Below are 12,178 nucleotides of genomic sequence, written 5' to 3'. Positions count from 1 at the left end.
GAGTCCAGGACCAGTGGAAGGAGACAGACAACTCTGTCCAAAGAGTGGTATAGTAAACTGTCCTGAGCCACATTTTAAGGGGGCAAAGGTGTAACCATGAAAACTGGAGCCACATGTCTGCTTGCCTCAGGCACATCTGGACTGTCATAGAAGGCTGAGACTGCAGACTTAGGAAAAGGTGGTGAATCACTTGAAAACGGTCAGTTGGCACAAATGCTCTCAAACTCATAGAGTCTATGAGGGCTCCAATGTATTCAATTTTCTGAGTGGGAAACTGACTCTTCGGTGTTTAGGATGAGACCCAGACAGTCAAGCAAGCACAGTGTAGTGTCAACATGGGAAAGGACTTCCTCCATGGGCCTGCTCCTCAGTAACCAGTTGTCCAGGTATGAGAAAATGTGGAATCCTTTCTTCCTGAAGTATGCCATCCCCACGACCATGCATTTGGTAAAAACCTGAAGCGCAGAAGAGAAGCCAAAGGGAAGCACCATACACTGAAAATGGTGCTCTGCTATCATGAATCAAAGACATTTTCTGTGGCTTGGCAAAATCACCACATGAAAGTAGGCATCCTGAAGGTCCAGAGCAGCAAACCTGTTGTTCTGAGAATGCAGGGAAGATAGTTGACAGAGTGACTATTCAGAACCTCCTGTAGATAATATATTTCATGAGGCTGTACAGGTCAAGTACGGGTCTTATCACTCCCTTGGATTTGGGCACCAGAAAGTACTGGGAATAAAAGCCCTGACCCTGGTGTTCCAGCAAACCCTCCTCCATAACCCCCAAAGCCAATAGCTTGTGAACCTGCTCTCATAAGAGGGGTCCCTGAAGAGGGACAGGGAGGATAGGTGGTAGAGAGGCTGGAAAGGAACTGGAGGGCCTAGCCCTCCTAAGAAGGTGCTTAGAACCCAGCTATTGGTGGTGATCAAACCCCAAGCATTGTTTGGGGACAGGCTGGATCTCTTTCAGAGTAGGGGTGAGGAGAAGACAGTGACGACTGGAATATTGCTCTGGACCAAAATGGTCCAGAAGGACAGGGAGGAAAGGTGAGGGGTGCTGGGGGAAGGTGTGTTGACTGGCCAAACCCAGGTCCCAAATGCTGCCTCCTCTGGGACCTATGCCCCTTTCTGGGGAAGTCCCCACTGCTGTGGGTTTAGGATGGGGGTGGGGAGGCTGCCCAAATGTGCACTGAGAATGATGCTATTGCTGTTGACCACTGTAGTGGTGCCTCTGCACTGCACTAGAGTCCTTGAAGGAGTGCAGAGTCTCATCTATCTTGTCCGAAAAAAAGCACTCGGTTGCACATAGGGAGAATGCCTGAATTCTACAGCCAGGATGCCCTTCTCATGGTCACTGCTGAGGCCACCACTCTGGTGATGTATCCGTGACATCCAGTGTGGACTGCAATAAAGTTTTAGCTACCAAGCAGCCGTCAGTGATAAATGCCTGAAATTCCTCAGGCAGCTGGTCCACAAACTTAGACATAGCCATCTAGTTCACAAAATCAGATTTGGACAGGAATACCTTCTGATTAACAATGCGTATTTGCAAGAAAGAGGAGATGTAAATCTTCTTACCCGTCATGTTCATCCGTTTAGTCCTTATCCTTGGGAGTGGATTTAAATCTGCCCTGCCAGGCTCTATCATTCACTGCAGTTACATCTAGGGAATCTAGGGCCAGATGTGAGTAAAAATCCTCAAATCCCTGCACTAGAATGAAGAAGCATTTCTCCATGCACTTCACAGTAGGCAATACCAAAGCTGGCATGTTCTGGAGAACCTTAGCAGGCTCTAGGAGCACATCATTAATAGGGACAGCGACCCTCCCCGGGGCAGACTGCTGCAGGATATCCAACAACTTATGGGTATTCTCCTTCAAGAACTCTGCTTGAATATCCAAGGAAGCAGCCAGGTACCACAGAAGGTCCTGGTACACCTTGAAATCCTCCGGTACCAACAGAGAGGGAGAGCCAGGCACTGTGGAATCGTCTGGGGATGAAGATGAAGCAGTTAACTGTGCCAGGGCCAAATCCTGCTACAGGACTGACAGATCTAGATAGGATGATACTGAAGGCTTTTCAGGAGGAAGGTTCACCTTGGGCCTGTGGCAGATCAATGGTCACCACCACAGACCTGCCCAGTGATCTTGCCTTAGAGCAAGACGAGAAGTGGGAGCTACACGACTGAGGCGTATCCCATGCATTCCATGGAGGCCACTGATATGGGTCCGTCATTGGTGATCAGTAGGCCCCATCCCATGAATGGCCCCCACTGAGGGTCAGGTGATGAAGTGCAAGAGCAGAAAGATCTCAACCTGAATGCCAAAGAGTCCTGGGCTTCAGGGATAAGGTGGAGCTAGCCTTGAGGGATAGAGCAACCAGTCTGACTCACCCGTAGCCCAGAATGAACAGGTGCAGAGGGTGGAAATGGTACTGCCGGCACCAAGTATGTCTCCATCATTTCTAGTGCCAGAAACAGAGCCAATCCTGAAGTTGGCACTGGTACCAAGGTGAAAGACTGCTGAAGTGGAGGGCGGTGAGTACCACCATGTAACACATTGGTGGCGCTGACAGCAGGGGTGCCAAAGGTGCCCAGGAGTTCCCTTGTGCCAAGCCCGGCCCCCACCAGACTTCTACTGTGGAAGGGAAACATTGGGGTACAGTGCTGACAGACTCACGGGTTCACTCACTGGGTATAAATTATGTGGGCCTGGCAAAGTCCTGGACCAAGGGAGAGGTCAGGACATAAAGGCAGAGGAAGTCAGTTGCTGCCCGATACAATGCTGACACAGAAAAAGCTGGTGCTGGCATCCCCTTCGTTGGTACTGGACTCAATGGATGCCCTGGAGCCAGAACCAGAATTGACAGTACGGGGTCTCTGACCTTCCTGCTTGGTACCTGGGAGCAGTTGATGGGACCTGCTGCATCCTGTGCAGCGGCATTCACATCATGCTAGTCCAGACTCCTTCTGGAGGAGGCAGATGAGTCCCCATGTGATTTGGAGTGACGTCGATCAGTCTTATGTGACCTTTTCCTGGGCGCACTTGACTGAAAGTGACTCCCTTGTCTCTTTGGAGAGGCACCAGCTCCAGAGTCTGAAGTGGCAGCACCTTCAGAACCCAAGGGCAATCTCCGATCCAACCTCAGTGCAGAAGCAAACTGCCTTGCCTGGTCGAGCAAGTGCTGCTTTAGATGAAGATCCCTTGCCACCCAAGTCCATTTTGTGAATGATTTTCAAATTGAATACCACTCCTTGACATAGGCTTCGCCTAACCACAGCAAGCACCATGTATGGGGATCGCTCCCCCACATGACAGACAATGTTTAAACCCTAGTTAAACTAAAGCTAACTAACACTAAATCTAACTGTCACTATACTAAGGGTACTAATTAACTATACACAACTAGAAAAGTCACTAAGATATAGAGAGATTGTGAGGTTAGGAACTATACAGAACCCCAACTCCAGCCACGGGTAGTAAGAAGGAACTGAAGGGGGTTGTAGTGGCACCGCCTCATATAGTCAGGGGAGGGACTTTGGCCATGAAGCGCAAGTGCCACCCCTTCTAATGGTATTGCTGGCAAAATTCTCCGGCTGTGCGCTGTGTGCACATGCACCTAAGTGGAATACGGGGCTACATCTACTTGAAAAAGAACTGAATGCACATCGATACCAAATTGTAATTGCCATGACTTTTTTCCCTCCCAATGACACTAAATCATGAGATTTGTATTTAGTTTATCTGCTGTCACTCCCAAATTTTTCATCAATTCACCGTTTACAGAGGTTTGCTTCCTTGCCCACCAGCAATTTTTATCTAAAGCCAAGTCAACACTAGAGACCTTACAGTGGCACAACTGTACCAATGCAGCTGCACCTGTGTAAGATAGCCTGTGTAGCCGCTCTATGCCAATCGGAGAGAGTGCTCTCGTTGACATAATTAAACCACCCTCAACAAGAGACGATAGCTATGTCGGCAGGAAATGCTTTCCTGCCAACATAGCACTGTGCATACTACCACTTATGCCCGTGAAACTTATGTCACTCAGGGGGTGTTTTTTTTCACATCCCTGAGCGACATAAGTTTTGTTGACATAAGTGGTCATGTAGGCATGGCCTAAGATGCTTGTTACCAGAAATATAACTTTACTTTTATTATTACTGATTTTCATCTCATTGCATTCAGTTGACTGTTCTAATCTTTCCCTGCGACTTAGCAGTTTTGTAACATCATTCTCCTGCTACATGTCCAGTTTTGATATTGCTGGTATATTCAATGAATGTTAATTTTACATCCATCTAGATCATTAATGAAATAAGGTTGCATTGGTTTAAATGTCTGGCCTTTTGTGGTGAATCACATGACATTGTTCTTCGTTAAAAGTCTTGTGATTAATAAACACTTCCTGATATGTGAATCAGCTGTTAAATTAATCCATTTAATGGTATATTACTATGTATCCAGTGTTTAAATAGGTTTTTATGTGGCACTATAATGAATGCCTTACTGAAGTCCAAGTGCTGTATAGGTCTTCAACATTCCTTTTGTACTTCACAAGGTAATTAAATTTGTTTGGCACAACTTATTTATAACTGGAAGTTTTGTGGGGGCTTTTGTTAAATTCAGTCTTCATTTTAACAGTCTTAATTTTTTTTAAATTTGGAAGTGTGATTTGTCTTTTAATTGTGCAGGCAAATATAAATCAAAAGATGGCAAATAAGTTTTCTATTCACTTCTCTTGCTGCAAGCACTGCCAAAAAAGGGGGTCACGAAACATGCCATCCAAGAAGTGCTCTAAAGAAGAACTGCTGCCAGTAAATACTCTGCTGATGCAGGGCAAGGAAAGTAACTCACCAAAGAGATTTTACACCAGTCAATATTGAACTGAGAACGAAATTTTTTATCACACGTTATTACAGGTTCCATTTCTTGGCTGCATCTCAGCTGATTTTGTGGATTTTCCACTTCTCGTAAGCATGAGGAGAATGGAACATCTGCACCAACCATAACATAGACACTGCAGAAAAAGATGTGTGACAAAGTGTCACCAGGATATCCATTAATAAATAAATATCTAATGAACACAGTCTAGTCCTCTACATTCCAATAATCATAGTTCATTTCTAAAACAGCTAATTGTGTTTTACAGGCTATGACATCACTTTTTCCAATGTAGCCACAATGAACTGGGACCAAACTGTTTCTCTAGCTACTTATTACATTCCTACTACTGCCTGAGTGTACTGTGTGATTATGACTAGCAGTAGTCAGTTTTCATTAAAAAAAGTTATGAAGCTCAAAGTTCAGGATTTTGAGGTAAAAACAGCAATAAATCATTGATAAAGCACTTTAGGAAGTTCTGTTAAAACAGTTCCATTTCATATAAGAGAATTTTGCTCAGCATAGCATTCTTGAAAATTCACTTCTTCCCACGTATAAATTGTAAAATGTATTTGAAAATGCTTTAAATTAGAACTGCAATTTATTAATTTATTATTGATGCCAACCTGCCAAAACATCCAGCTTCTCTCAACAAATTCCACAATACAATTATGCACTGTCAATTCAAAATTTTGAAACATACTGAAAGCAGAGTGTGGGACAAAACAAACTGATTTTAGTGTCAAAGTAAATAAAACAAGGGCTACTGTATTGATACTATTATTCATTTTCATACTTATCTCAATTGAAATGAATAAATGAAACTATTACAGAATATAATCTGCTGCACCAGAAAGTCACAGAATCCAGGGACCTTGAAGACATTGTTCAATGAACAAACTTCACTGATACCTTACTTGGGGGTTGGGTGCCAGATTTTCTTTAGCTGCTGTTCAACTGTAATGACAGACTTCAAGAAGCCTCTCCATCAAAAAAACACTAAAAAAGGAAAATTTTGCTCAAGGCATATTTCTCCTATAAGTTCTTATCTGTATATTAAAAAAAAACTCCTAAAACTTCTAATGCAAAGGCACGAGCCCCTTCCCAAGCAATATTAATCAGTGAACTCTAAATTTAAGAGCTATTGTATTGGAAGATGTAGCTTTAAATGTGCCTGTGATGTTTGGAACAGAATGCAGCTGAGCTAATTTTAAGTTTTGTGAGGTCTATGTTGTAGAACTTCAGAGTCATGAATCAAAATTAGGCTCTGCAGTTACTGGGATATAAAACTGGAATTGTAGATTAAGAGTCTTATTTCCTTCCACCTGTTTTGTAAGCAGAGAAAACTGTTAATGTTTCTTTGATTGTAAATTCCCAGCACTTAAGATCAAAAGACCTTGATCTCCCCCATCTGGGGCCGCTGGGAACTTATGTATTTGTAATATGTAATAACAATTTCCAAAAGTTTATTCTTTAAAAAGTAACTTCCAAAAAGTCTTGAATGCCTGAAAGGAACATTAAACACTTCAGTGACACTTATTTTGAATGCTAAAGACTTATAAACAGATTAGATATATATAGATATATATGCATGTGCTTACCCCTCTTTCATATCATTAATAGGAAGTGGAACTCTGCCTCCCCTGTCTAGAGCTGAGGTGATGTTTATAGCATTCAAACGCTCTGGTTGCCACACATTTTTCACTGCTCCAAGAAAATCTCCAAGAACCTCACTTGCTAACATTTCTTCTACATTCATATTCTTTATGAAGAACTCCGCTTGATATGGTAAAGGAAAATCTAGTTTGTGAAGGAAAGAGTTATGTCTTTACTACACAAGATCTAAAATAGTGGTTGAGTACTGCACTACTGATTTATGAAAGAAGACTGAGGAGGCACCTTCCTAAAATCCTTTATGATATCAAGTTATATTCTGAATCTGATATGGCCACTCTTGTTTAATTATCAAACTATGTTTATTTATAATAGCACCAACTATTTTTTAAAGAAACATTCAAGCTTTGCCCTATTTATGGAGCTATTGGCAACCTGCAAATAACCTGAGGGCTGATCCTCAGCTGGTGTAAATTATCATAGTGCTGTGACTTCAATGAAGCTATGACAATTTACATCTGCACAGGATCTGCCCCCTGAAGACAACACTTAATCTGCATTAAGTGAAGAAAATTGCAGCTACCCTACTCTTGGGCAAAGAGGAGTGGCCTGCAATGACTACAAGTCCCAGCCTGCAATGTTTCATACCCTGACCTGAGTGGCATGAGATGATTCATTCAAGATGAAATATTGTAGGCTGGAACCTGTAAATGCAATAGGCCACAACTCCATGTTGAAACTGAAGGTGATGACAGCCTATATTGTAGGTCCCACTTTAGTTTCCTCCTGTCTAAGTAATCAGTAACTTCAAAATGCACAAACTGTCCACACCCACAATTAGAATGGTTTGCTAAATGTTAAGGAGAGCTGGGCAAATAACTGATTTTTCAGCTGGATGGCAGTTCTGAAATATGTTAAAAAAATAAATCAGTTTGGTCAAACCAAATCTGATTTTTTTCTGACTTTTCAATTAATTGAGAAATTCCATATCAGGTATATTTTAGAGCAGGAATTCAAACCTCTATCTCCCATATCCCAGGTGAGTGCCCTAACCACTGGGTTCAATATTATAAGGGCAGTAGCAGAAGCAGCAGCATCATGACCATTACCACCACAACCTTCACCTCCTCTTCCTCTGGTTGTTTTGTGAATGGTCAAAATTATGAGTGTCAAATTCATAGATTCAGGTTGACCAAAACAGATTTTTCGGTGACAACTCAATTTTCCTAAAAAAGTTTGCCCAGTTCTACTTTTAAGCCAGATCAGTGGTGTTGGGATTTTTAAGGTGACTTATATTGTTTTCAGTTTTGAACTGTGACTTGTTTGCAACTTGGTTAACCTGAAACATCTACTTTTTTAAATGTAAAAGTTACCACAGAACATTGTCTGCTACACCTGGGTGCTGCAGTTTTGTGTGCCACTATTTTTGTGATATTGTGCATTTGCATCCTGTGCACACTCATAAATTCAATATGCACATTTCATTTTTTCTCCATAGACAGATATTCTAAAAGCACCTGGAGGAGGCCAGGAGTAGTGGTCAGAGCTCTGATAAAATAAAAAGCCTTCTTTCAAATATTAAAGAAAAACCACAGGAATTTTCATTTTACAGGTCTCATTAACTCAAATTACATGTATTTATGTCTTGTTTTCTGATTTTACAGACTTCTGAATATTTTACTTACACTGTTACATACTGCAATCGGGTTACAAACTGTATTGAAGGACACAGGTTTTCCTAAATGAATATCAATATGCTTCATTTTTAAATCCTTTCCACTCTTCTTGGAGATGCTATTTGATTTTTTCACTTCGTTTATTTATTTAGTTTTGCACTGGCTTTTAAATTTAGTAAAACAGGACTTTCACAATCTTTCATGATAAAACAGATGTTATTAGTTAAGTATGATAGGGTATTTTGTACAAATCAACATAGTAACATTATGAAGATGAAAGGGATGTTCACAATGGAGAAAATTTGAGGAGAAAAAATGTATGCAAAAAATTGTTGCCTGGCATTTTTCCTTTTGCTACTTTTAGAATAGATAGATGCTTTGTGATCACATATCAGTTTTCTTTCTAATTTTTTATATTTTTTATTTAAATAATATACAAATATAAAAAAGACAGTTTTTATTTTTCTGTCTATAACTGTGGAAGTGATTGTCACACATTCAGCATTATGATTTAACTGTAGTGAATCATTTCACAATTACCTAAATGCATTTGGGGGGGATTTTCTTCCTCTGGTGATACATCAGCTATTGACCTCTATATGTTGTGGCGATTTAGCAATAAAATAAGTAGTAAATTCAAGAGGCATATCAAAGTTAAAAGCCTCTGCGTTGCTTTTAAAATCTAGGGAATGAAGGCTTGTTATTCCAGTGCCCTGAGCCATCCGGCTCTGATTCTGCAATGCACTTAAGCACATGCTATAAGTTAAGCATATGAGCAGTTCCATTAAAGTTAATGGAACTAACCACGTGCATAAAGTTAAGTATGTGCTTAAATGCATTGCTGGATTGAGGCCAAAATGCTCAGCACACTACACTGTTGGTCCCTATGGCAATTTGAAAAGGAAGAAGAAAAAAGCGACTATTGCTTTGTGGAACACCTATGTTTTTCTGATAATGGGACATATTCTCTACTCAATGTAAGTATTACACTGCCAGTGACAAGAATAGGAGTTCTGTATGTGGAATAGGAGATAACATATCCAATGTGTTTACATAATAAACTAAAAGAATGTAGAGAAGCTGCTCCTAGAAAAAGCAGCAGTAGGTAAGGATTTTTATTTGCAGGGAGTGCTAACGAGAATATATAACAGGAAAAGTGTGGAAGAGAATGCAGCCCTTTACCTTATCACAAAACATTCTGTTATGTGCTTCTCTTGGGACAATTTCTTTTGTGTATGACACTTGTTTTGCCTATCCATTGAATACCAAATCAATGCAAATTACATTTCTTTACCACTTATGCTCCTTTTTTCACTAACCTGCACTCTCATCTACATTTCTGCTGAATGTGGCCCAGAGAACCAGATTCTGAACTCAACAACACTGTAGGTGTGGAGCAGTTCCGTAGACTTCAGAGCTGCTCAAGATTTTCACCAATGTAAATGAAATTAGAATTTAGCTCATTCTATTTATTTGGAGAATTTTTATCAATGACAGTTGATAGAACATGCAACTAGCTGTTTTGCAAGGCAACCTGAATCTTTAAGGTCATTGCTTGTCTAAAGCATTTGATATTATGAAATTCATTGTCTTTGATAAAGGCATTAAAAAAGCATACTGGGCCTCCCTGCCTCCATTTCAAAATCCAACATCCACTATTGCGGATGACAAAATTGTGCAACTCAATTTACCTCAATGGAGCAGTACTTGATTATGTCACTGCTTAATTTGACCCAGTGTCCCTGACTTTGCAAAAAGTTTTTCATTCTATGCTTTAAATGTCTAATCCTCCAGTTAGATCAGGGATCGGCAACATTTGGCACGTGGCCCATCAGGGAAATCCGCTGTTTGGCTGGGATGGTTTGTTTACCTGCAGCGTCCGCAGGTTCGGCTGATCCTAGATCCCACTGGCCGCAGTTCGCCGTGCCAGGCCAGTGGGAGCTGCAGTCGGCTGAACCTGCGGATGCTGCAGATAAACAAACCGTCCCAGCCTGTCAGCGGATTTCCCTGACGGGCTGCGTGCCAAAGGTTGCCGATCCCTGAGTTAGATAAATCTTTCATTAACCAACTCAGATGCAAAATAATGCTGACATCCCTGCATGTTTCTTTGTCCTTTAACTTCAAAGACTTGATGCACTTCTCAAATACAGCTCTCACTACTATTGGTTTCAAAACAAATACTTTGCAGAAGACAAGCAATATCCCTTGTATGTGGCATAGGTGTAGAAAATATACAGTTTGGTACAATCGGGTTCCAAAAGAAAAAAAATTAGCTCTTCAGAAGAATTTTTAAGAACAGGGCATAAATCAGCCCTGGTTAAAATGGTTTAGCAAAAAATAACAAACAGAATGAATCAGGACAGGGAAGTTTCCCTTACCACCTCCTCACCACTCATACTTTTAGTTGAAACACGGCTTAATGTTTGACAGTATTTTATCAAATCTTAAAAATCATGTAATCTTAACAATTTATCACTTATACAATCTAGAGTGCTGCAAAATCTCTTCTGTACATACCTTCTGCTGACATTATATTAATGATCAAGTTATGCCTTGCAGTCTCAAAGGTGCGCCTGTTATAAGCAGTGATCTAGAATAAAAACAGATGATACTAAAATGGTAGTACAAATATGAAAACCAAAATTAATTAATTCAGCATAGAAAAGTATTGTTTTTCTTAAATTAAGAGTATTCACTAATATATGTAATTATTTTTATTTTTGAATACTAAAAAAATAACCTCTATGGACTATAAATGTAGAAACATGAAAGATAAATGAATGAGCAGGCCTACTGGCTTTGATGGAGCACTGTATTAAATAAAGACAGCTTATTGGGATTTTCAAACTAGTCTATATAGTTATTTATACTGCACTAATATTCTCAGATGCCACATGGATAACATATTTACATACAAGTGGTTGGCCTACCCTAGTCCTGTATTCTTTTCTCTCTCAGCTCCATTTCAGGAACAAGAAGGAGCAGTTTGTTTGGGTTTTTTTTCCTGTATTTTTTTCTTCTTTTATTGACCTAAGTATGATAAAGTCAAAGAGTAGAGATGGGTTTTCTGTTTTGTCCTGAAGGCTGCAAGGTTTCTATTCATTCTTACTCCTGGTGGAGCTAACCTAACTGGTGATATTTATAGGAAAAAACACTGTAAGGTCTTTGGGACGGTGACCATCTTTTAGGTTTATATTTGTACAGTGCCTAGCACAATGGGACCTTGATCCATGAATGGGGCTTCTAGGCACTATCACAATACAAATAATAAGAATGCCAGGGTCTTTATCTTTAGGTGGTTTGAAAGCTAGTGGGAGATGCAGAGTATATGCTCCTTATTTCTGGAAAAATATGTCTCTGATGTAATTATGTACAAGTACACAGAAAGGTACCTTTTAAATGCATGAAGGATCTGTGGTATTCATCTGATGGTCAAACATAGTCCCCAGTGATTATTCTTTGACTGTGTTGAAAAGTTATACCATGACTGAACTCATAAGAATTTTGGAATATGGTCTATCAGAATTATGTATTTTTCCCTCTCCTTTCTTTTCCCCACATTACCCTCAAGAATATAGGTGTCTCATAATACAAACAGAAACAGATGGTCTCTGCCCAAAAGATCTGACAATCTAGCTTGACATGATTCAACAAAGGGAGGTAACAAAATATCAGAAGGTGGAGGGCAGGACAGTGGTTACGTGAATGAAATTATGCAGTCTCTCAGGAAAGGGTAGGAATAGCATAGTGGAGCACATTAGTTAAAATAAACCAATAAATGACTAACTCACTTCTTGATGGTGTCCCAGTTAAAGTGGGTCTTGAAAGGGATTGGAATGAGGAGAGGATAGTGGTCTGGCATATTGGTTACAGGCAAATTTATGTAAGTGAAGAGAATAAAGCTTAAATTGTAAAAATAGCGTACTCTATGTAAAAGAAGTTAATAAAAAAATCAATTGAAAATTAATCTCTAATTTGAGAGCTTTTAAACAGAAATTAATTTAGC

The 12,178-nt window shown here is 40.2% G+C and overlaps 1 protein-coding gene across 9 annotated transcripts in view; it reads right to left on the bottom strand.

The window, feature by feature from the left end:
• The window catches only part of SGCE (sarcoglycan epsilon), a 59,441-nt gene that overhangs the window by 26,069 nt on the left and 21,194 nt on the right, over window positions 1-12,178 (bottom strand). For all 9 annotated transcript variants that reach the window (XM_074945905.1, XM_074945900.1, XM_074945902.1 and 6 more), the window contains 3 exons: window positions 10,690-10,762; window positions 6,484-6,682; window positions 4,856-5,018 (listed from right to left, as the gene is read on the bottom strand). In XM_074945905.1, the coding sequence (XP_074802006.1) occupies window positions 4,856-5,018; window positions 6,484-6,682; window positions 10,690-10,762 (435 nt within the window). The remainder of the gene's footprint in view (window positions 1-4,855; window positions 5,019-6,483; window positions 6,683-10,689; window positions 10,763-12,178) is intronic.

The sequence above is a fragment of the Natator depressus genome, chromosome 2 (genome assembly GCF_965152275.1).
Source record: "Natator depressus isolate rNatDep1 chromosome 2, rNatDep2.hap1, whole genome shotgun sequence".
Lineage (NCBI taxonomy): Eukaryota > Metazoa > Chordata > Testudines > Cheloniidae > Natator > Natator depressus.
This window is presented reverse-complemented; position numbering and strand designations above follow the sequence as displayed.